Consider the following 26,554-nt stretch of genomic DNA (forward strand, 5'->3'; position numbering starts at 1 on the left):
TGTATCTGACAGTAAATCATGACTGTAGTGGCTGGATCAGGAACAGCAGCTACAAGTTTAAGAGGGTTTTCATCACACCGAGTTTCAGAGATGTGGAGCTGTGTGAAACCTTACCTTTTTTTAGGTAAGGTTATGGTATTCAGTTTTCTAGTAATTAATACTTGCAGTAGCTTCTTATTGCCCTGTCATTTGTGATATTCCAAAAGGGAAGGGAAAAATGGGTCAGGCAGCAGGGGTCACGCCCTGGTGTTTTTCTACAGTAGTGCTGCTGAGGTGCTTTGACTGTGTACTGCAGGAGTTCGATCATCAAAGGAAGGAGTATCTTATATAGAAGCGTTCATGAACTAGAGTTTCAAAGCGAGAGAGTATAGAATAATGCGGGTTACTTTGTAGCAGGCAATTAGCTGTGTGTGTTTTGAATGTAATAGAATTACATTCTATTACAGAATTAGAATTTGAAATAGAATTTGTAATAGAATTTTACTGTTAATCTCTCGGGCAGTTTAGGAGTAGTGGTTTGGATTCAGGACTGCTAACTGGAAGGTTGTAGGTTCCAGTTCCTGATTCAGGGGCTGCTGATGTACCCATGAGCAAGTTATTTGCTCTGGGTAACAAGGTACAGTGTCTCCAGTTCACCCAGTTTACCCAGTTCACTGTATAAACGAGTCCCAGGGTTGCTGGGGGTAATATGGTGATGGACTAGCTTCCTATCCAGGGGGAAGGTATGTACCTTTACTTCACCTGTCACTCCAGGAGCCTGGAATATTTCCAGCCTGATGAGCCTGTGACTCTAAAGACGCTGTATTTTTCTGACAGAATGTGTCCCAGTTAATTACATAAATAAAACCATGAAAGATCAGCTCAATAGATGGGTTTGTGAAAACGTGTTTTCAGACATCAGTATTACCCAGGTCTCTTTTGTCATAATTTGTGTCTACAATGAGCTGAAATGACTTTTTAATGACTTTTGTGTCACTTGGCACACAAATTCTACGCTCTGTCAACTGCAGGTCCTGTCCTTCTATTTTAACAATTTATTGTTAATTCGGTAAAATGTTCACATAATGTTTTGAACAAATTCAATGCTTGCATATTTGCTTTTTGTAAACGGGAAAGGTACAATCTTTCCTTTTCAAGGCCCAGTAACAGAGAGAGCCAGCAGTGGCAGAAACAAGAAAGGGATTCATGCTCACATCTTCAGTGCCCTGTGCAGAGAAGAGAACAGCTCCTTCAGGAGAAGCAGCAGATCGAGGTAATTTACTCCTTAATTAAAGTATTTGGCTTTTATTTCACTTAACGAGATAGACTTCTTGATCATGAAGGTTTTCAGTTCTGGCTGCCCCAGGTATACCGTCTATACCAGCCCGTACAATCCTGCAGGGTAGTGTGGAGTGTGATGGATATTATATACATATCTCTCCATTGGTGACTTCACTCTGTCCTGAGCGGTTTCTCCCATTTGTTCTCCACTGCAGAAGGAAATCCAGGAGCTGAAAAGGAAGCTGTCAGAACTGGAGGCCCGGAGCAGCCAGCTCGATCGCCAGGTTCTGGAGGAGGAGCAGCTGATGGAGTATGACGACAGCGAGGAGCTGCCTCTGGTTAGCTTCCCTCCTGGCCAGCTACAGGACCTCAGCAGGGCCCTGGATGACCTGGTGGCCTCTGAGCACCGAGCACAGCTGTGCACAGAACTGCCCCCACACATCCACAGGTCAGCCTCTGCTCTCATGCTAATGAGATCTGCCTGCCCACATCCACTGCCCAGTGCCATTTGTCCATTCCAGCACCTTCCTGCTTTAAGCAAGTGCCCTGAAAATGCCCTGAAAAAGACTCTTCACCTGGCCAGGGAGGGTCAGGACAGGAAGGGAAGCTGGGGGATTTTTTTTCCCGCCACATACAGTATAGAAGCCATTTTCTCCAGTCCTGCATATAAAACTAAAAACTGTGTTGCAGTGTTACAGTGTGCTGTGTTTTACTTTGCCTCTCTCATACATACAGTGTTTTCCATTATCCATGATTATTCCATGATTTTGCAAGCCAGTAACCACAGTACTGGTTTCATAATAATAATATTTCCTTACACTCACATAGCGCTTTTCTGGACACTCCACTCAAAGCGCTTTACAGGTAATGGGGATCCCCTCCTCCACCCCCAGTGTGCAGCCCCACCTAGATGATGCGATGGCAGCCATAGTGCACCAGTACACTCCCCACACAACAGCTCTCAGTGGGGAGGAGAACATAGTGATGAAGCCAGTTCATAGAAGAGGATTATTAGGAGGCCATGATTGGTAAAGGCCAATGGAAAATTTACACCCCTACTCTTTTCGAGAAGTACCCTGGGATTTTTAATGACCACAGAGAGTCTGGACCTCAGTTTTTACGTCTCATCCGAATGACGGCGCCTTTTTACAGTATAGTGTCCCCGTCACTATACTGGGGCATTAGGACCCACACAGACCGCAGGGTGAGCGCCCCCTGCTGGCCCCACTAACACCTCTTCCAGCAGCAACCTTAGCTTTCCCAGGAGGTCTCCCATCCAGGTACTGACCAGGCTCACACCTGCTTTGCTTCAGTGGGCCGCCAGTTGCACTCTCTGTTAAAACTCTGCTTAGATTTGTGAAAAATATCGCCTTTTCTGTCTGCTTTGGGGATTTGAATACATTTAAGAATGAATAGCTGCTAAATCAGTGCTAATGAAGTAATCAGACCAGCTCTCCTCAACATTTTCCTCCCACAAATACACTGGAATGAGACCAGCAGACTCTCATTCCAGCATTTCCTTCCAATTTCCTTCCAATCACAGCATTATTTTTACACTTAAAGGCAGTGTGTACTGTGTAATGGGGCTGCAAGGTATTATTCAGTTTGTGTGGAACTAGCTGGACTTTGTAAAAAAAATTAATGATGATAATAATAATCAAAATGCACTTTCGAGTGAGTAGCAGATGTGTAATTTGCTCTCATTAAGTTCAGCAATCAGGTGGCGAAAATGATGTTAAAAAGCGTTTTCCGTCGGAGGTTTTCATTCACACAGCAGGGCAAGACTTGAATTTCTCTTTCACAGCAGGTGACAATGCAGCTGGCCTGCTGAGAGACAGAGATAGGGAAGAAAGTCCCTCCAATCTTCTGTAACTTAAGGTCACATTAAATCCAAGGTTCTCACAGCAGTCTGTTCAGCACTTACATATTTACAGTCTTTATTCAGTTTAGTACCCTTGCATGATCCAGAAGGAAAATATTTTCTTCGACTTGCCAGACCTCTCCTAGTTTTTTTTTTACATCCTGGGAGAGTGGATAAACAAAGGAAACCCCATTTAGGCTCTTTAATTTGTCTCTTGAACAAAAATGAGTTTACAGAGACTTGCTTCAATATAGGGATCAAAGGACTGTTTAAAAAGAAATAATTTAAAAAAATCATTTTTGTAAAGAAATACTAGTACAGATTGGCCTGCTTGGTCACATTGTATATTTTCTTCAGTGACCTATCAGCATCAGCCTTGTCCTGCCTAGAAATGGATTTGACCAAGATTTTTAATAATAAATAATTGTTCTATTTTAAGGAGTGATGGATTTCTATTTGGTTGTGCTTCAGTATTGGTCAGTCTGGTCAGTATTTCATTAAGTTATTAAAACAGTGCAATATCACAAAAATTCCTGTCCTCTTTTGTGCTTGTAATTAGACTTAGAGGGATGGAGTCCCTTAGGTTGAGATGTGTCTTCTTACTCTCTGCTTTGTTGTGTTGCAGGCCATTCCAATTCCAAATGGTGACAATGCTCGTTTTTTTCTGAGAATAATGTTAAAGGTTAGGTGATATTCTCCCTCATCTTATTTCCATTTCGTTCTGGTCCTGTCTCCTTATTTCGCGCTCACCTCTGTTGACTTTTCTGCAAATGAGTTTGAACTCTGCTTTTCCCGCCAGTGATCTTGTGCATTCAGGAGGGTCTGTAATTAATGGATTCAGACGGGCAACACAGAGACGGGCACAAGGCACTTCACCTGCTTTAGAAAGTAAAATATAAGATGTAAATTCTTCTTTTCCTCGTCTATTTATTTTTGGTGTGTAGTTGAAATGTCATAGGTTGGCTTTGAGGCTACAGTAAAAGGACTTTTTTGACATATAATTTTTTTGACGTTTGAAGGAATCTTAAATGTTCATAAGAAATCAGTGACAGTGCGTAATTTATGATTATGATTGCTTAGAACTATTGTAAGCTGATAATGTTTCATCCGCATCACCCTTTCTGCCTTTGTGAAGTTACAGCAGTTTGCTTCCTTGGTATCTTTTGGTCCAGAGGGTGGAGCTGTTTCCCCAACTGCTTCTGATAAAATGATGCTGGTCTTAGCCAGAGCAGTTTCTGTACATGAGCACTCTATGAATGGAGGCCTTTTTGTCCCTCTTTCACACTCCATTTCTTTTCATTTCTTTTCAGATTCATAGGGCTTGTCTTTTATTTTTAATTGATTTAATTAGCAGCAGTGTAGGAGAGATGGTTGGAAGATTCTCGTCAGTTTTTAGGATATGTTTAGGATTAGCATGTAGGATGAGAGACATGACTTTTTTTCAGACCATAAAGTTCTGGCTTCTTGTTTTGCTTCACAACAGGAAAAAGTCTGGGGGGCTTTATTAATTCTGTCAACAGGAGCCTAAATATATATTTTTTAATTTCTGGCCTGATATTCCAGCATGAGATGAGATTGAACTTCTTTGTGTTGTAAAGAAAGAGGGTTGAGAACTCTAATCAGAGCCTGTGCAGAATTATTTATTTTTCCATTCTAGAGAGAAAGACTTTTATAAGGCATTCTCATTGCTGCAATCATTTTACAACGGTTTGAGTTCACACACTGTCGATTTAAATTATTACAGATAAATGTGAGGAATTCTCGCTAGCGGTTGTGAACGTCTTACAGCTAAATAATTAAAGCTCGGTGGTGATTATGTATTTTTCTCGTGCAAAAGAAACTAATTAGACTCACCCCAAGGACACTATTTGTAGAACAAAACAATCTGATGCAACGAAAAATGTTTTGCAATTGGGTAGAGCCATATCCCTTTAATTTAGTGAAAATTCATTAAAAAAAACAGATAGCCGGACACAGTTTAATTATTATGTTTCACTGATTATTTATTTATGTCAGTGCAGGTCCTCTTAATTGCTGTTGAACAGGGCTGGCAGCCTCTCTGACTGGAGTGAAGCTCAGAGCCAGCAGGCACTAGGTGAGCTCTCGGTGGACGCACACCTCTGTCCTGACCTCAGAGCCCACAGCGTTCACGAAATGCTTTTCACAGCACGGGAATTAATTACCACTTATTTGGAGAAGATTCCTGATTAGTCTCTGTAGCTGTAATTAAAAATAGATGAACCAGCAGTAGTGAAAGGCTACAAGGTTTCCTTTTGGGGAAAAAGTGGAATGAGACAGTTTTACTGATTGCGAAGCACCTGGATTGTACTGCAGATCGATGGAAAGAAAAGGAGTAATTAGGCCTCATCTAACTATTACTGTAATTGTTAGCCAGTCACATTGGTGGAATTGAACCTTAGCAGGCATCTGTGCCCCCTTTTTGACGTCATTAGAGTTTCCCTGGAGGCCCTTCTGCTAGAGCACAAATAAGATTTGGCCTCTTCTGTAAAGTCTGCAGCAACGGCAATGCTCTGTGTCACTGACTTATGCGCTAAGAGAACTGACTTTTTAAAAAAACAGCTGTTTTTAGATGTGCAAGACATTGAAAAACGATTGACCAAAATGGGGGCAGTTTGCTTTCTGGGAGGGTTGACACTGGGGTCTCTGTGACCTGGTTTGAAAGGTCAAGAGTGGAGGGCTCAACCAGGTCCCCTGTACAAGGTGCTAGGGTCCGTGGTTCTGATGTCGCAGGTTTGAGCACGAGCTGGCTGTGACCAGGAATCCAGAAGATGGGGCGCGTGCCTTGTTGAGCACTGAGGAAGGGTTAGGGTCAGGATTAGGGTCGGGGATCTCTCAGATGCTGGTGAAACAATGACTCCTGCAGCTTTTCAGAATATTTTGTGGATTCTGGTTCAAATGAAATTGACAACTCCTGTGAAGCCGTCATGACACGGATAGTATGGTTGGACTTTTCGATGTTTCATGCACGATTATAATTTCAAGACTAATTAGCAGTGATCATATTATGATAATGGTTCTTTTTTGGTCTGACGGATCTCAAAATTACAGTTTGCGTGTCATAAAAAACTGATGTAATATACTGTTTGGCCCTTATGTCCAGCCTAGTCCGGCTCTGGGAGAATAGTAGGAAGGGTAAGATGGGCAAGAATACCTGAAGAAGGAAGAACTAATTGGAAACTAGTGAAAAAACCACGGAGCAGCTTGTCCTAGCATGGGGGGCTGAGGTCGGAAAAGGCTTTTGCTGATTTTGTTTTGTTTTCTGACCTGATCAGAGCATCAAAAAAAGCGCTGAGATTAAACCAAGCCGACCTGTTCGTAACTTGCACTTGTCTCCCTGGGGTGTTGTTGTTGTTGGAAACATAAACTGTGCCTGCCAGTCTCGTGCTGTAATCGCTGGTTTAGTTCTTACTGCTGTCATGGCATCTCCAGTGGTGTGGTCTGTTAAAGCTCATACCAGCCTTCAGTACCTACAAGGGTTCTGCAGGTTATGATGTGGAATCTGGATTTTCTGACAGTTCCTGATCATGCAGGAGCACAGCCACAGTGTTTTACTGTGTAAGGACTCTGTAACATAATATGTCTGGTACTACAGAGTATAGAAGGGGAAGAGTTTCTCGAATACTCATGTTTGTGCGCACACCGTGTTAGTGTGCTGGGAGTCTTTGATGAAAAATGCTGAGGTAAAATTTACAGGGCAGCTTTCGAAGCTTTTCAGACATGCAGAAATGGCTCCACTTTTTCTACTGCCAGATAAACTCTTTACCTTTTTCCCTTTTCCCAAGCTGTGCTTAAGCAGGAAAAAATGCATTATTCTTTTCAATACCTAAGTTGACACATACTGGACTGTTATTTTTAAGCTTTTGTAGAGAAGGGTAATAAAAAATATGCTTTTTCTCATCTATGTAATTGTTATTTTAATTAGTTTTACTGCAGCGTTATGGGTATACAAGCAGCTGTAGATACCAGAGCACAGACGCAGGAATCTAGGAAGGAGGGTGGTTTTAGCATCAGAAAAAGACACAGACTGTTTAAAGATAATGTAAAAATGTATTTCTTAAGAGACCGAACTTGTGGCAAGAGATGGCATATCTATTGCTCCTATGAGTATTTTCTTTGTCTTTATAGCCGAAAACGACCACTTCTACATACTTCATTGTAAAATTGTATGGACCCCCATCACATCTAAACTGAAAAAATATGTTCCAAGTAGCAGCTAAACGACGTCTGTGTACAAGATGCTGCTGTTTGAAGACCAGGTATAGACTGGTGGATTTATACAAGTCTACAGTGACCATGAACTAATCTTTATTGTGTGTTTGTTTTTCTCCATAGCCTCCAGGAGCAGGAACAAGCACTGAGCGTGGCCATCAGAGAGCTTACAGCCAAAGTAAGAGCTTATCACCAGGTCCTCTCTTAGCAGACCGCTTTAGAAGGGAGAGATGCATTTTAAGACATCAGAAAAGTGTGAAAAAAAGCACATATTGCATGTTAGAAACAAAAATGATTGCTAAGATAAAATTGTGGTGCCGGATCTTTTTTTCCAAATCCAGTTCACTTCATTGCTTCATGATTTCATAGCACTGTTGATCAGTCAGGCTTTCTGATGGTGAGGAGTGGAGTGTAAGACAATTCCAGTGAAGTGTGTGTGAAATTCACTGGGCAACTTACCTGGAACTCAAGCATCGAGCGCTGGCCTAATGCAGATTCGGCTCCATTGCTATGTTATATCTCCTCCTGATGCCCACAGCTGAAGATAGCATACATTGGTAGGCTTTAGTGGGCTTCATTTCAGCCTAATGTACTGTGTCCTGTGCTGTCATAGGCAGAAAACTCCTGTATTTGACAAATCACGACTTACTAGCACCTGAGCAAAAAAGGATTTCCATTGTCTGGCTTGAAGAAATTCTTATTTTCTAGCAGGCCATAGGTATTATAATGTCACTTCCTATCTATAAAGTAATATAATTCTGAATGTTCTATGTCAGGCACCTATGTTAACTTCCTGTTTTACTGATATTTTTTCAGTATGTCTGAGTGACTTTGTTCCTTTTATAAAAAGCTTTTGTCTAACAGTTTAATCATGTGCATTTTTCTTTGCTTTCTTTAAAGCATTTTTTGTCTGGGTTTGGTGAGTCCAGGAACCACCACAAGCCTCACCTCCAGCTGCAGAGTGTGCAGTCCACAGTGGCTCTGCTCACTGTGTGGCGTGGTGTGTAGCTGATGGCTGACATTGGGCAGCTCAGGGAATGGTTCAGTATTAGTCTTAGACAGGGCAAATCTATCCCAGGAGACACTTCAGGGGTATTACACCGCGAGGAGCTGTGTGAGGTTCTGAAACTTGCCACTTTTCTTGTCATGGCTCCAGGGTGTATCAAGTGAGGGTGACAGGGAGCACAGTCAGTCTGCAAATAGGGAGAGCTTGGCAACGTGCCTTGAAAAATACTCCGAAAACCAAGCAGTGTCACTGACTCTGCAGGTGGGAAGGGAGAGTGTCTGGGGGTATAATAATGGGACAATGGAGTCTTGTCTGCCAAGTAGTATATTTTAACTTTCTGTAAAAATATATACAGCTCCCTTATTATATTGCCTATGTGTGCATATGGCAAATGTTTTAACATGGAAAAATGGAAAAGCCACTGTTAAAGCAGATTGCAAAGAATCTTGGCTCCGAAGCAGATTATGATTTTAAAGCTATTAAAGATTTAATTTAAAGGCTATTCAGTCATTCTGCATTGAAATTGGTTTCCTCCCTTCTCACCTTCCTTAAAAATATCATTCAAAAAGTATTTTGAATTTAGCTAAGGACCATGTTTAATAGGTCTGTAACAATTCTAGGTATTAGCTGTGAGATACTTTGTTGGAAACTGAGGAGATGAAGATAGATTATGCAGTGGGCAAACAGAAGGACATTATTGAGGCTAGTTACCAAGCTTAACCACTGTAGAAGGAGGGAATGCAGTGTTTATATAAATCTAATGAATTCATGTATAGAAATTAAATGATTGATCTGCTTTTGGAAGAATTTTAATTTTTAAAACATATCCAAGGTCAGTGGTTTTTATGGATGGTCGCATGCTGGATGAAGTTACCCTTTGTTAACAACTAGCATACAGAAAAATCAGTATATAGTAGGAACTTCTATAAGATTCAGGTGCATATGATATTCCCTCTGTTGCATAACATTTCCTTTGCCACTTTTGTGTGCTCTTGAATGTGTCAGGGGGTGTGCTGCTACTGTGGGCTGTCAAACTTCACAGGTCACTGAGCATTGCTGTCTTTTCTCTATTGCAGCAATAATACCCTGCTCGCCTGATACATAAATAAAGCCCTTCTCAGCACTTAATATCTGTCTCCAGTGTGAGCAAAGCAAAATGCTGAGTTGCACTACGCTGATTGCAGCTTAGACGTCACTTCGAAATGTCCCGTGATTTGATGGGAAGAAACTGATACTGTGTATATACAGTAGATTATATAGTGATGCACCAGAGAAAAGCAACCCTCGAGTCTCATGGATTTAGTTAAATATTTTAAACATGGATAATGAACATTACAGAATGCAAACAAAAATATAGATCAAGTAAATGTTTCATCCCGCAAATTTATGAGAGACACTGTCAAAAGGAAAACACTGGGCGCCATTATATTTCAAGGGGTAATTTTGCTTTAATTATATTTCTGTCTAGTATCTCTTTCCTTGTGTATTATTAATATGGGGATTTTTGATTTGTTTTACTCCATTGTAGACAAGCAGTTGGCAACATTGTGCTGGGACGAGAAAATATTTGTTCAAAAACCTGCTTTAAAAAAAAATATAGAGTGCTTGAAAACATTTTTAAAGTGCTACCCCAGAAATGGAAGAGTTTTAAAGGATTTAAATAAATTAAAAAAGATGCCTGGGCTGTTTATTTCGATTCTTTCCAATGACGTGTTAATAAAAAGTTGTTTTCAGTTGACGGTGTATTGTGGACTCCCTTAACCTGCAACACAAAGGGACTTAATCAGTTCTTAGTTATATAATAATAATAATAATTGCTTACACTTATATAGCGCTTTTCTGGACTATAGTCTTTTCACTCTAGAGCGGTCTAACCCATTAAAAACTAGAAAACACTCACTGAAGCCAAATCCATAGATCTTTTGAAAGAAAACCTTTTAAAGGTTTTTCCACTTTCTTAGTTAAATGCAGTTCAGATAAGCTACATTACTCTTTAGTGGTTGTTATGTCACATTTGTACATTGGGAGGCTTTTGAAGTGCGCTTTTCGAGTAACCCCTTTCTCATCTAAATAAATAATGTTGCACGGCTGTCTTCTTCCATCTAGGTTTTCATGAGTCAGAGGCTGTGCAGCAGCCTAAGGAAGAAAGTTAGTGAAAGTGAGACCCAGCTACTGACCCTGCACGAAGCCAAACTGGCAGCCATATCGGGTAGGGTGACTGTTGCACACTCTTTATTAAACACTGTGTATGCTGGGGGGGGTCCTGTTTCCTAATGTAATCACATGTCGCTAAGCCCTGAGTGTCAAAGGTCCTGTAATGTGTATTCTGCAATTGCTTTATTTCCATCTGTAGTAGAAACAAACTAGAAGGTATTAGAAGGTCCTTCGGTTCATGTTTTTGAGAATGCACAAGGGGGGCTTCCCCTTGTGTTCAGTGGAAAACACATGCTATAAAACTGTATTGATTGCCAACCCTTTACAGGCACCTTTCACCTCTGACGCCTCCGTAACCTCCATGCTCTTCAGTGAGTAACGCTCGCTTGCAAGGTCAAGTTATTTGGGTCTGGTGTGAATTAATATCTTAAATCCGTTATTTAACCAGCTAAGAATAAATTCTCTTTCTCACTGACAATGACCAGGAGAGCACCCCTGTTTACAGCAGGGCATTACTTAAATTTGAGTGAAGTACTGGGCTCCAGGGTAAAAGAACAGTGTCCAACCTGGTATGTGAGCCTACAGCTCCCTGGTCTAGCGTTTAGAGCTCTAGTCACTACTCCAGACTGTAGCCCTCAATATAGGCGTGGCTCTTCTGCTGTGCTAGGTCTGCCTTGTGTTTTGCACAGCTGTAGCTTGTTACAGTACATCGGCTTTATGCATCGTGTTCAACTGGTCAGATGCTCTGGATGTCATGGGGGTTGTGTATGGCTGGTTTGGTTCTAGGAGGACATCAAGAGCACGAGCCAGATCTTAGTTCTCTGGCTTCATGCCGTTGGTGAAGTTCCTGTTATCTTGTTACCTTTTGGCATGGGTTCAATAGCTATGTGCATTGTGGTCAAGTTTTGCGGACCATGTTTAATGGATGAAAAAAAATGTACAGGATTGAACTTTAATTTCCAGCAACAGAGAGGAGTTTTAGCAGTGTTTGATGTTGACAGTTTGCCAGCCAATGACCAGCCATCTGCTTTTGGAATCTCCAAATTTGGTTTTGGCATGGTTATTAAAAAACGGTTCCTTTTGAATGCACAGGGAGCGACTTTGCCACTGCGAAAGAGGTAAAGATGGAGATCAAGTTGCTGTGTGCCGAGAGAGACGGACTGGAAGGGCAGATTAAGAAGCTGCAGGCTCTGAGCGAGGGTAACAGTGAAAAACTTGAAAAGATGAAGGTGGATCATGACCTTCTGAAACAGGAGCTGGAGCTGAAGGAAGCCGAGTTCGGTAAGTGGGAACAGAATAAGTGGGTTTTTTCAAGTCTCGCAGGACCTTAAAGTTTTAACCATCTCTGCATGCAATGTGACTGAGTGCTCATTAAGATCTTGTATGTGAAAGCTGCTAGATTTCAAGATCTTTAATGGCTTCTGTGCCTTCAGAGCATTTTGCTCTCTGGCTGCCCTCAAAGCATTTGATGTTCTAGTGATCACCAGTGCATGCACAGGAGGTGTTTTCTCTGCCTTGCCTTCTGCAGTTATAACACCCAAAATGTGATCCCCCTACTCTTTTGTTAATGCTGCTAACCATCACAGATTACAAATTCACTGACCTGCACTTGGGGGTGTTTTTTTTGATGGCCAACTACTGCATCATAGAATCGGTGCTTCAAGGAATTCAAATTTCTTCACATAAAGGGTGTCAAATTCATCTCCTGGTCTTTGATGTGCTGATGGGTTCTCCTGGGGCAGAATTAATGTGATTTTCTCATGAATAACCTTGCTCGTTATACAAGGGGAATTGTATCTGTTGATGTATGCCCCACTTACAATGGGGACCGAGAGGCATGAGGCACATGTGTTTGTGTATTTGAAGCCACCAGCAATTGAAGTGAGGAAATCTGTTACCAATGAAGAGCATAATATTACTAATTGCTATTAATTTATCATTCATAAATTGAATTCTGGCTGCACAATGGGCATTTTGATTAAATGAGATAGGACACAATCAATAGAATTTAGTACATTTGGCAAGAAGCAGATCTCACGATATTAAAAACAAGTCAGAACTGAAAGACATGAACCAAGTTTCTAATCTTCAGGCAGAACTGGCCCTGACTGGCCTCAGGCACTGTGAAGGGATGACCTCTTAGCTAGCAGCTGGTTTGAGGTCAGTGCTTCTGCTGCTGCATCAGAACTCTTCTGTGTTCGGAATATTTGTGCTGAAAGCTGGAGTTTAGTCTTCTTGGCAGTTTCTGAGATGCATTTCTAGCTGGTGAAACATCCTTTGACTTCGTTGTGTGGTGTATAATATGTTTATATTGGTCTTTTACAGTTCCAAGCCATATATTTTGTTTTTTCCTTTGGTGTCCAATGCACATGTTAGATCAGTATAATATCTGGTTGGGGGTTGGAGGGGCAAAGCAGAGCAGCAGGGTGGCGTGAGAAGGTCAGCTGTGGTGGCACAGTGCACAGCAGGAGCCTGGCACAATGCTCTTTTGTTTATGATCAACGTTAATCTGTCCTGTGCAAGGTCACTGGGGGTTCAGGGGCACTCACAGAACAGATTATGATATGGTATTGGGATTTACCGCTGCTTTAAGCTGTGCAAATAGATCCAGCCCTGGACATTCTAATATGATCGCAGTGTATACAATAAAAATAGCTGCCTGTTCGTCCATTATGTCTGGTTATAAAATAAGCAATCACGTTTTCTACCTGTTCTTCTTGTAGCAGTCTCTTGTGTGGTATTGTGTTGGTGTGCTAATTTGATCTCGCACCTTGAGAAAGCAAACGTACGCCTGCAGTGTTTTAACAAGATAGACGCAGCAGTCTTCTTCACACTGTTACTTGTCACGCAAGTAGGTATTAATGTTCCGCTCATGAGCTGCCATGGAAACAGACTGGGCTAAAGATTAATTCCTATCCGAACACTAGAAGGAGGGTTCTTAAATCTTCTTCCCCGTTGAAATGATAATGTTTAGCAATTAACTTAATTCACATTCATGGAAAACAATGCAAAGAGAGAACTGGTTTTACCCTTAATCCTGTAGTGCATCCACTTGGATGAGCAAAAACAGAGGCATATTCACAACTAAGGCATGTCTAGGATGAGAACCACTTTCTGCTCTTTGGGGCTCTTGCTGTTTTGTGTGTTTTTTTAACGTTCAGGTCAGCAGTTTTCTAATTGCCTTGAAGAGATGCATCTTCCCTTGTGGTGTGGTTGAATACTCTGAACCATTAGGGGTGCAAAGTCTATTTTTTGTGACTGAAAACAGAAACACACAAGCTATTGTTATGCACTACAAGCTGTTTGTTTGCTTATAATGTGGAATTGCAGTTGGTGGAGCACAGTCTGTGTAACCATTCATGCCAAAGAACTGAGTTTGACAATTGAAGTAGAGTCTCCTTAATTCTAGACAGTTAGAAAATGAACATTTGTCACAATGGATGAACTTCAAAAGATGATAAAGTACATTAGCCTGCCACCTCACATTCATTCTTGTACTGTAGCAGAACACATCCAACTTTGTAGATGGAACCAAGCAAAAGGGGCTTTTTTAAGGCATATATGCGGAGTTCCAGGTTGTGTCATTTCTGTACAGCTAATACTGCTTAAATTAATTCATAGAATCTGTTCAAATAGAAAATGTATGCATCACATATTTATTTGCAATATTGTTATAAATTAAGAAGAAACGGTTTGAAGCTCACAGCGTAATGCATCCCAAGGAATCGAAAAACTGTGAATCTGACAGTTTTCTCGTTTTGAAGCTCTTTTGCTTTAGATGTTTTATTTATTTTAAGAATTAATTTGCTTTATATAGTATTTGAGGGATGTGGATTATCACACAAGTAATTGTAAGGTAAGAGAGTGGCGCAGATTCCTTCAAGGCGATCAAGAACTCTTTCTTTACTGACTTGAAGGCTGCAGAATGCATTGCATTATAAAATAGATCTCAGGTTTAGTGAGCAACACAATTTGAACAGGAGATTGGTAATCAAATAAAATGCATTCACTTGAGAATGTCCTTGCAAGTGAGGGAATACACGGCTCAGTTTGTGGTTAGTTGTTGACTAGGAAGAGTATTTATTTTTTTCCTAGCCAGGGATCACAGCACTAAACCTGATTCTTTCAAGGGGACAGGATGGTGAAATTTGCTGGATTGGATTCAACTCTTCATGTCTGCCCCACTCACTTTGTAGGGCTTGGAGGTGACAACTCTTAGCTATTAGGGCCTTATGAGAATATATTCTTCTACTCATTGGTCATTTTCAGGTGGAGAAAGGGTCTGGGTGACCTTTGGAGGACAGTTTGCCTCCTTTTTACTCCCTTCATGTATGGGCTGTTGCTGAATACTACGTGTCTTTGTGAAAATCAGAACCCTTAACACCTCTTCATATCCCTGTCATTTAAGTCCCCGTGCCTGCCTCTGGAGTGAGATAGAGAGAGAGGTCACTGGACAAGTATGACACACTTAGGTGCTGTGCTTGGGTCTGTTCTTGTGGTCAATTCGAGGGCGAGAACATAAATGGTCTTTGACACGCAACAGTGTCGCGGTCTCTAGCCCATGCTTCACTTGAAAAAATACAAAACACAACCAAAAGGTCAAGGTCCACTCAGAGGCATATTGTCTGGTGAGCGGACAGCAAGGAGGTAACAAGGGTGGGACATCGTGGTCCCAGACTGTTCGTCCCCTCAGCCACAGCATGTCATTGTGCTCAGAGACCCAGCCCGGTGCCCAGAGACAGGAAGACCTGAACCACGAGCAGGATGATGACCATCGTGCTTCCTGTTCTTCGGATGCTGACTAATGCCCGATTTCAACATTAGTAGTTCAAGTGCGTAGCTGCGTCAGCATGCGTAGGCTGCAAAGGAACAAGGTTTATTCCATGCTGAAAAGAGAAGAAAAAAAATGCAACTTTTCGGCTGTGGAGCCTTCTTTTCCTTGTCGCCTGAAGAAGGCTCCACAGCTGAAATGTTGCATTTCTTTTCTTCCCTTTTCAGCATGGAATAAACCTTTACTTGTTCAGTTTTAACATTTACGGTACCAGCAGTGCACCATGCTTATTATTTACACTTTTCTTTGTTCTTCAATAGCTTTTCCCAGCTTCGAATGCTGTCCCGATCTTACCTTTTGTCATCACTAGGGGGGGTCATTGCTGTAGGTTCACAAAACACTGGACGTCTGTGATTGCGATTGCTGCTAGCTTTTGAGCTCCAAGATCTATTCCTGGTGATACAGCAACCCCTGCCCTAATAATGGGATCTGCTTATTTTCAGTCAATCCAGTGTCCTACCTTAATCTCATGTTCATGGCACAGATAAGAGTTATCTGCATGACCCTTTTACATGAGGCATGAGATCCTGCCTAACGGAATGCGTGTGCAAAGGAACAGGTAGATTCTACACTGAAAAGTAAAAACAAGAAAAATGTGACAGTTCAGCTGTGAGGACTTCTTCAAGGGTGTGATTGAACGTTTACAAGGGTCTAGAGATGAAGTGTATATATGTGGATGTCTAACAATGATTCACAGTGAATCCTGCTGCACTCAGACAGTCTCTTCATAAAACTGGGAAACCATGAGATATATCCCACTGTTGATGACATAATTGCCTCTCCCTTGCAGCAGACTGAAATCATGTCAATAGTCCTTTCTCCTGCTTGTTTCTCTTTTGCTCACCAAAATGTGATGCTTTAATGCATCAAAACAATGAAAAATACATTTCATTTATTGGTGTTTTTTTCATAATTATCATTAGATCATTAACACGTTCCCAAAAATATAAATATTCGATTCTTCATGCCAGTGAAATACAATCCTGTGATGCCAAAGAGTGTTTTTTTAGAATTTTATTTAAACGGTTGTCTACTCAAGTGTACACCACAAGAACTAAGGCAAGATGATTTCTCATCTCATCTCTGGTGACACATGCAGTAATCCAGCAGCATACAGAGGGTTATTGAGGTGTCTCATCCAAACTCTTTAGGAGCAGCAGAAGTGGGGCTCCTTTTGAACACTGAATTCATATCATTAGGGCGTACCCGGAGTGTTGTTATGTACATGTATACTGTATCCATTTTAATAAAAAGAGGCACAAAAGTGGCAAATAGGCTCATCGTCCCAAGACCTTGTCTTTTATCAATGTACCATGGAACTGTGATTGTTATGCTTGGGAAGCACGTGTAGAAATAATAGTCATTATAGAGGATGTCACTGAAAAACAGTGTTAATAGAAGTCATATAAATGAACTTCTTTTTCGTTCTAACAATGAAAAATGAAAAGCTGCCCACTTTTTGTGTGTGGAGGAGTCGGTAAATGATAGGTTTTCTGCAGAGTTAAGCGTGCTCAGGGGGTGAGTACGATACGACAGGCATGACAACACAATGACTCCTTGACAGGTAAGGGCAGCCCTGTTGAAATGTTATTATAGTGTCACTCGAGTTCTCAAAAGAAGCCAACATGCATTAATTGTAAGAGGATAGCCTAAACTGCTCCATTCTTTTCATAAATGAAAAACAAAGCCACGGGTACGTTCTTAGTAAATTTGGGGGGGAATCAGAAATTAAAATCCTCCTCCTGACAAGATAATTGCTTCTCCCCCTTCACAGATAGGAATCTTGCTCATCAGAATTTAGCTCACATTCTTATTGTTATTTTATGTATGTGATGTGTTAGTGCGCATTATACAGTATAAGAATAGTCAACATTCATTAGTGCTTTTGTAGATCATTACACACATCCTCAACCCCTTTTTAATACCAGTATATTATAATAAACACGATTTTTCACACAACAGAGTTGAGGAATTCAGCAAATCTGCATTTACTAACCTTCACTGAATCAGGCTTTAGTTAAAATAATTTTGCCGCAACACCTAGAATCGGATGGTAAAAGAGAATGTAATTTTGACATTGCTACAATGCATCTTACCAGGCACTAAAAAGGATGCTAAGACAAAAGGTGTGACCTTTTAAGCATGTTATGTCATTTTTATCTGTCCCTGTAAAGCATGATTATAACGTCTTGTGTGACAGTTATGAAGGGATTATGAAAAAGTGTGTTGCTGAGAATGCAGTTCTGTACTGACTTGGTCAGAATGCTATAGAATGTCTTTCTTTCTTCATATGCTGCAAAGAGACAACAGTTGAAACAGTTCCATGAAGCTCGTCGCCCAGACACGAGCTGCTTAATTTATGCTGTTTTGTGTTTTAAACAAATTCCAATAGCATCACCATCAGCATCCGCAGTCCAGCCTGCAGTAATTGATGTAACATTGACCTCCAGGCTCAGCTGGACATATCGTTTGCAGAACAAAATTTGTCGTGGCATGAATAGTGATCAATTCCTTTCATGTAACAGATGCTTAATTCCTTCTGCTGATCCTATCTATATTCAAGAGGAGAACCCACCCAAGGAGGAGGCATAACAAAAGTAAATTGTTTAGCAGGTGAAACAGGAAACACTTTGGAAGTTTCATTCTGAACTGACTATAATCACAGAAATAGTGGGCTAGCAAAAAAAAAATGTCCAGAATCTTTCAGATTGTTTGTTATAAAGGATAATCTTAGATTTGTCTGGAGACTCCTGACATTTTGTAGATTTGTTTTTTAAAGGTATGTGGGCAAGGATTTTAACTGTAATCATTTTTTTTTCAAATACTTCAAGTAGAATTAGAGCAATTCCAATTTAATCAATTTCAGGTTTATAGTGTTCTTTTTCTTTGCTAAAATTAATAACACGGTGACTGCAATAATTAAAAATGACCAAAGAATGCAAAGAAATAGCATTGTGTTAATTTTGAGAAACAGAAATTTGCAGATAGATAATGATCTGTGGGTAGAGAAGTGATAGTAGTTTCTTACAGTATGTACACAGAACAGAACAGACTTTTTGACTGTGTATTTTTATATTTTGTCACATTTTTCATTACATTTTAGACTGAGGTTTAAGGCCAAACCATGAACTTCTTTGGACCAGAAAGCCATTTATCTAGGTTGAAACTCGGCATGGCTTTCTAATTCCTTTAACACCTCAAGGTCACCTCTTCCTTGAAGGCAATCTATTGCAGGGCTCTGACTTGGCAGTCATTCATTTATTTATTTTCTCCTTTTTGGGAGCTTGTCCAGATTTCTCTCTGAGAAGTGCCAGATTATCTATGATGTTTAAGGACCAAGACTTGTTTTCTGTCACATGAAATTGCTTGCTCACAAAAAGATGCCTTTCAAGCCAGAATGAGACAAAGGTATTCATAATTAAAATAAGAAGGGCAGACTTTTTTGTTTAAGAAATGTGAAAGGGTTTTCTCCCCTCATACACTTAATATTCTTAATAATCTTTAGTCTGTTCTATACTTCTTTTAAAATACCTGTCAATCACAGCAACCTCACTTGACACAAATGCCTGGGAGACAAGCTTGCCTACTGAGTGAATAATTTGCAAAGTTTCCTAACAACTATTTAGTTTCAGAATGTATAGTGAAATACAAACCAGAGGAGATTGTGATTTTTGTCATCTTTATTAAAGAAACTGGCATTTTAACGTCTGTCACTGCGTTTGGATCGTGTTGAGCGTTGATGGATGGCAACAGCATGTTCACGTTACTGCAGCAATTAAGATATCTTCTCCTGTTCTAAAAATAATTCTAGAAAAGAAACATCTTAAGTACAAGTAAGTAACAAGGGCTTTGTAATCTTAATTAATGCAACTAATACACAGAGAGCCATCCTGCAGTTTTCATGACTAATATATCGGCACAGGTGCACAAAAATACAGCTTCTAGGAATAATTAAGATGTCCTCCTGGAATATCTCAGCTAGACGTCATTTCCTTTAGGAGCAGGAAAGTCAATGAACACATGGGACTTCACCCCTCAAATTGATTAAAGAGGAGAGTGTTTTTTGGAACAGAAAGTTCAGTTGTAAGTATGGAGTGGAATTGGAGTTGTATTTATGAGAAGGAATGGGCTTTCTTCCTCATGTTGCTAAACCTAAATCTAATTTAATACATTGGGGGAGAAGTGGTAGGGTAGATACTGATGTTGAAGTCTTTTAAGTTTTGTGTTTATCCAAAGTTAGTGTGGGTCTGGGGAATAACAGACCCAGGGCAATGGCATGAACAGACTGTAAGGCTCTGGTAAGGACGTGTCATAATCCAAAACCACTGTAAATATAGGAATTTTTTACTCATCATGTAGTAGTCCTGGATTATAAATTGTATTACCCATTATGTCAAAAAGTAGTTACAAGAACACTTAGTGTGTGTTCAGCTTTTTTTTATTTAACAAAAGAATAATAAACCCTCAGAGCTCACATAATCCAATTAGTTTTATTATTCAAAAGGAGCAAGAAGCATAAACAACAAACAATGTACTGTACTAAGGACACTTTAAAAGTATTCATAACAGAGCGAGGACACATGCTTGAAGCTGTGCCTAGTGTTGTTTTGAAACAGCTGTTTAGTGACCCTCTGTTTAATAAAGGTGATCTTTGTGCTGTCTTACAATATAGATTTTGACAGCATTGCCTATAAAAATAGTCATGGTTTCAGTGACCTGTGCAAATCTCATCAGCTGATGGTAGATGTTATGAAGTGTTTTTTCTTTTTTTGAAAACTTAATAATACCCTTTAAAAATGTGTGAGAAACTGCAGATGCACATAGCTAAATTATTTTTGCGAAAGAGGTCTTATCAGGTTTTAATCAGGTTGTTTTTTGTATTTTTATTTAAACAAAAGATTTCCTGGTTTTTGTGGTCAATGTTGAGGCTGTTTTACCCTTCATAATCTGGACTTGGTTGCTAGCAACTGATTTCACAACAAATCCTGACTCAACTTTATAAATCAAGTATGTTACTTTTCATTTATATTTAATACAGATGTTTTGGTGACCCAATTTATCAAAGTGGACAAATTAATGTATTTACATATTCTTTTCGGTCGTTGGAGTTTCCTTATAATTTCATTTGCCATTTTAAGTATCGATGTGTTCCATTTAAGTTGAGCTTTTAAGAGTTGCAGTAGTGCTAAGGTCAAGTTGTGATGAGCCATGTAACCATGACAACAAATTGTGCGATATCCATTTTGTCTCTTAAAATGATGAAAATCTAATTTTTGTCTGCCAGTATGCTACGACACCAAAATATACACTTTAAGCCCTTAATCATTTAGCCTTCATGATAATAAAATAATCACTGTATTTTCCCTTTCAGTCAGCATATCACCTCACTGCACCTATTATTGTTTATGAAATTAGGAAAAAATATGTAATGAAGAAGCTATCAAAATTCTGATTACATTAATATTTGTGTTTATTTAGGCATAAAAGCATCACATTTTTATAGGCTGTTGTATTGACTGGATTCCCAGTGTTTTATGAGTTTATTGAATAATTATAAATTTAATATCTTCAGCAATGGATTTGCATTGCAAACATAGATGCCTGGAGTTGAGTTTCCAAAATTGGTTAAGTGGGGAAAAAAAAATCATGTACACATGAATAGTTCACAGTGCAACAGAAAAAGTAAACTGAGCTAAAAGGGTACTAGACATTGGTCAGAACTATATTAGGAAATGTACATGAGACACATACTGTACACAGTGTGACATAATTCCAAGAATTTCATCTGTGCTAATGTACTTAATTAGTTTAATAATGCTTCATACTGTGACCTGCTGGGTAGAAGAGAATATCACTTTGAGGAAACAGGAAAAAGATGTGAAGACTGCAGTATGCTGACATTTAGCATTTAAGAAATTTGATCATCTATTTCTGTGCTTTGAAGAATGACTCTTTTAATCAAAGCAGGACTATGATCTTGGTTTCTGGTCTGGATGATCTATTGCAGTTATTCGGCACACAGTGGATCAGAAGGAGGAGTGAGAAACTGCTTCACCATTTAAATTCAGGAGGAGCTTCTGGGAAACCGGACTGTATAATCCCAGAATGAGATTGAGCAAGGAGAGCAGGGTTAACATTCTGACTCTTACGCACAGTACCATGGGATCTGTAATGGCAGAGTAGTAAGGACCTTAGGTTAAATTCTTATCTGCTGGATGGCACTTTCTACACCACAGTGTTCCCAGGTAACACACTGGAGCATTGGTTTGGGAAGTCTGGTTCAGATGGAAGGACCTACTAGTTTCCCAGCATCACATGCAGCGGCAACATAGTTTTCCTTGTGGAGCCCACCGTTCAAGTACTGACCAGCCCCAGCCTTCCTAAGCTTCCGAGATATAATGGGATCAAGCTTTACTGTGGTAATGTTGCTGTCTGTAGGCATGGAGATCAGAGCTCTCCATTATTCCCTGCAGCTAGTGACCAATATTAAATTGCCCTTGAAAATGGTCTGCAGGCTGCAGTGAGTTGGGAGCCTCTAACAGCCTCAGGAAGTTCTTTCACAAATCGGCGAATCAGAAACCAAGTGCAAGGACCCAGGCAGTGGTTTGTGTGTCACTGTAGGCATGTACGGTGCTGTTTCCCTCGTTCAAGCAGTGAAATTCCTTAGTTATATTTTTTGAATAGATGAAAAGACAGACCCTCGGGGTTGGTTGGTGATTTCTTTGAATCACTGGACAGTCGCATTATCTCATTCCACTGAATGTGGCAGGGATGCTCCTGGGAGAAGGATTGGTCTGTGACATCATGGGATTCACATGCTCTGTTGAGTAGGGTTCCTGTAGTCTGCTTGTGGATGATAAAAGCTCCTGTTCTGCTAGCGCATAGTTTGTCCTTGGGTTTTGTACCTTTTGTTTAACATTTTTCATTTAAACCTCAAAATAGTTTAGAAGGTTTTACTGTGCTACCTTAGACTCAATTGACAGTTTTGTTTGGTTCATTTTGTTCTTCAGTTTTCACAAACCTATTGTATTCTTCAAACACAGTGGCTCATTACGCATAATAATGACTGTGTTTGGCAAAGTGACTTATTGATAATGACTGATGATGGCAATTGTTAGTTTGTCACAAACTAAAATATAGATTAAGTCTGGAATTTCAGATTTGCTTTCATCTCAGAAGACAAGATGAAACAAACCCTTTCCAATGCAGGCTTTAGAAACGTGAGTCAGTTTGCCATCTGGAATGTTGCCTCAGTGTGAATTTGAAAGCCCTCCATCATTTCTGATTTCATATTGTAGTTTTATCTTTCTCACTGAGCAAGTACTCCCCCTGGCTTTTGGATGAGGACAAGGTCAGGCAGATTCATCAGCGTTTCCACTTTTCCATCCCTAGCTAAGTCTTTTTCTCTTCTCTGTGTTGGTGTTCAGCACCCACATTCAGACAGGATACTGAATTAGCTTGGTTCCTTCTCTCATTCTGTATAGGAGATCAGGTGTTGAAGCCTTCATGCTCTTCATCCATTTGTTCAGGACATAAATCGCACCACCTTTACGATGTATGTGGATCGAAACTAGGAGTCTCTGGGTGAAATCTCTTGAACCCAAGCAGACTGCACTGTACTGGCTTGAAGACGCGTAATCTGAGAACAGGAAAGGAATTGATGTGATGTGAGCCTGTGTCCCATGTGCTGAGTCAGTGTGAGCTAGAGCTAGGTCCGCACTGTGTCTCTGACTTGAGGGGTCAATCAGGCTTGGAGCCTGCAGTGTGGAAGAGTGGTCAAGTCCTGGGGTGGGACTGTGGCACTGCTGTTCCCTTGAGAAATGTACTTGAATCAGATAAGATAGATAAGATCACTTTATTGGCCGTATACAATTTCTTGCATTAGGAATTTGTCTTCTCGCATACCCCAACTTGCTCTCCATGAGACACACAGACAGGGAGAGAAGCTTGGGGTCAGAGCGCAGGGTCAGCCATTTATACAGCGCCCCTGGTCATTTGGGGTTAAGGGCCTCACTCAGGGGGGCGCAGATCCTTAGCCACAGAGCCACTACTCCACCCTATATTGAAGGGTGCTTCAATTTAATGCCCAGCTGTGTAAATAAGTACAAAACTAAGTCACATCTGATACAAATGTCAGCCAAATAAATAATTTCAGGCTCTTGTGGCTTCTCCTTCAGTTTCTTCAATGCATCATGTCTAAGGGCTTATGAATTCACAGGGGAAAATTAAATGTAAAAATGGGCACTTTTGTAACTTTTTTTTGACAGATTAAAGTATTTGAATGCCCAAACTGTGAAAGAATAGAAAATATTTTCTGTAGATAACATCTGAATTGGTAAAATTGAAACAGTTTGTAGCATGCTAAAGCTCAGTTTCTTTCATTATTAAAATTAATTTAGCTATATGCATTTGTTTATAGCAACTATATCATATCAGCCTTACACTGGTACATGATGTTATTTTTGTTTGGCATGACTTTTTGTGTATTGCCTGTTAATGGAACAACAATTCATGTTTTTTTTAAATATATATAAACTTGCATCACACAATCACCTTGCAGTTAATTTATTGTGGCACTTGGATAATTTAAATTGTGATAAGCTGTCAAACTGTAGTTGTTACTAACGTGTTAAGCATGACCTTTGTAAATCCAACTTGCTCCTGGAGACTGAGTAGTAGAAAGCAGCCAAAACTAGCACAACAAATTCTAGTTCCTTTCTGGCTGTCCTGATGTCAGTTTTGATCCATGGGAACTGGTCTTTTTCTTGAGGCTGTGCCGTTTTCTGTTCATTATCTCAGGTCAGAATAAACCAATGTATTTTTGGAATGTTCTTCTGACCTTAATTAAGTATAGTGTGTATCCTCAGGAATTAATTTTAAAGGGTTCACCTTGAATTTATGGCACTTTTGTCTGACCCAAACCGTTTTCTCATTTTTTTATCTTTGATGGATGACAACAACCAAGTTCAATCAGACGTCAGTAATTAGCAATCACTCCTGACTCATTTCCTGTCCTAAAACAGTATCAATACCGTACGTGATCCCCTTCTCTCCTTCACATACTGTACCTCCAGCCCATCTCCCCCTCTGCAGCTGCCCCTGGGTCACCCCTCACTCTGCAGGGGGTCCCAGCCTCCTCGTCCCCTGGCCAGGAGGCCCTCAGCCAAGAGGGGTTTAGCCAAATTTTCACTCAACACTCCATAATCCTTTGAGGACACTTAATTCTTGGGTGTTGTTGTTCCTAATGAACACCGTTTGAGATGCTCTGGATCTGATTTACTCCTGTGGGAAGTATGTGCGGTGTTTTAATTCTGGCCCAAGCCTAGGACAACTATGTTGATGACAATACTCAGTAGTGAGTTCGGCTGAAAGTAAAGCTGGCACAGCCAAATATTGACAGAAGTGCATTAAAGAAGAGATCCTGTTAGTTCAAAGCCAGCACTGCTGTTATTATTAACTCTTGTTTCCTGGGATGCATTCCTGGGACGTATGCAGAATGAACATGGAAACAACTGGCAGGTTGAACTGTATGTTTGTGTTGAAAGAGCACAGGTGTTCAGTAAGTGGGACTATGTAGGTTATGGCATTGCTGGACACTGGGCCTTGCAGTGCAAGCTAATGGGGGGGCTAATGGTAGCATTGATCTTGTGCACTTATTATTCCTGCTAGTTTCTTACTTATTTAAGTAAGCTCCAGATCTGTCTTTGTCTGGAGCTGAGTTTAAAGACGCACACAATTCACACAGGGATACAACAAAAGCTTATTAAAATCTTTTTAGTTACCTTTTTTCCATTTAAAAAAAATATTTAAGTAGAAGTATCCATCCATTTTCTAACCCTTTATCCAATACAGGGGTGTGAGGAAGCTGAAGCCTTTCCCAGAAAGCAACAGGCACAAGGCAGGCTACACCCTGGATGGGACACCATTCCATCACAGGGCAGATACACAGACATAAACACTCACACCAGGGCCAGTTTTTCCATATGCCAGTTAACCCACAGTATGTCACAATATGGACTGTGGGAGGAAGCCCATGCCAACATGGGGAGAACATACAAACTCCACACAGACAGCACCCCAGGAATTGAACCCAGGGCCTCACCTGTATAAGGCAGCAATGCTGACCACTGCACTACTGTGCTGCCCTATCTAGGTAAAGCTATCTTCTTCTTTAAAATAGTGTTATAGGTATTTGGGGTTTTAATGCATTCTAGTTTCTTTGAAATGATCTGTGATTTTCATCTCAGTTTGAGCATGCCGTTGGTTGTCCAGCTCTGCTTGTTGCTCTATGGAGATACACATAAAGTGTCTCTATGGATGTGTATTTTTGATGTAAAATTAAAACTGCCTTTCCAGCACTATGGTAGGCTACTTTTGGGAAATAAAATCTCTGTATAAAGAAAAGAGAAAATATGAATCATAGCTTTAGTCATTTGTTTCTGCTTGGGTTGAAGTACTATACAGCTCTTGTTAAGCTTTTTTTAATGGGTGCATGCAACTCATGTTTATGTCTATACTAATACTAAGTACAGCTCTACATCTTCTAGGTCCCTGCAGCAGAGAAAAATATGGGGGTGTTGATCATTTAGGGAGAGATTTACTTGCTTTGTTGTCTCAAGGGAAGCAGCTCATAAAAAAGGCTTTAATTTAGCTGTGGTTTTGCAATCATTCCAGTTAAGAAATACTTGATTTTTTTCCAGTTATTTTGGTTGTCTCAAAAAAACCTCTTGGAAGCATTTTAATTTTTGTACTAGGTAAGAAAATCTTTCACCTATAGGAACATCTTGCAGAGAGTGTGTTGCCAGTGGACTGGTATTGACCAGGGTATTGATCAAGGATGCTGGTGATTCCTGACTTGTATAGTAGCTTTGGCGGGGAAGGTTTTTGGAGTCCTGTCATGAGCACTGAAGAAGAGACATCCATCAGGCAATACTATGGGTGAACTTGAAATGGAGGCAGGTGAAGTGACAACAGAGGAAGAGGGGAGTGGTATTTGGCTCAATTAGGAAATCTCAGAGCAGAGGAGCCAAAGTCTGAAACAAGGGATATTAGAAATCCACTAATGATAGATCACGTTTGTCCCAAGATGAGATGTTGAGCACCAAAAAAAGGGCACACTGTATAACATGGCAGACATTAGTGGCACCCTTGTCCTAAAATTAAAAACAGCTGTCAAAGAGCTGCTGGTTTGTGTCTTAGTTTTTTGGCTCCA

The 26,554-nt window shown here is 40.3% G+C and overlaps 1 protein-coding gene across 1 annotated transcript in view; it reads left to right on the forward strand.

Annotated features, from left to right (window-relative positions):
• The window catches only part of disc1 (DISC1 scaffold protein), a 65,729-nt gene that overhangs the window by 14,971 nt on the left and 24,204 nt on the right, over positions 1 to 26,554 (forward strand). The window contains exons 5-9 of the mRNA XM_088934185.1: positions 1,138 to 1,252; positions 1,476 to 1,708; positions 7,475 to 7,529; positions 10,464 to 10,566; positions 11,604 to 11,792. Coding sequence (XP_088790311.1) covers positions 1,138 to 1,252; positions 1,476 to 1,708; positions 7,475 to 7,529; positions 10,464 to 10,566; positions 11,604 to 11,792 — 695 coding nt within the window. The remainder of the gene's footprint in view (positions 1 to 1,137; positions 1,253 to 1,475; positions 1,709 to 7,474; positions 7,530 to 10,463; positions 10,567 to 11,603; positions 11,793 to 26,554) is intronic.

The sequence above is a fragment of the Atractosteus spatula genome, chromosome 15 (genome assembly GCF_055471065.1).
Source record: "Atractosteus spatula isolate fAtrSpa1 chromosome 15, fAtrSpa1.hap1, whole genome shotgun sequence".
In the NCBI taxonomy this organism is placed as follows: domain Eukaryota; kingdom Metazoa; phylum Chordata; class Actinopteri; order Semionotiformes; family Lepisosteidae; genus Atractosteus; species Atractosteus spatula.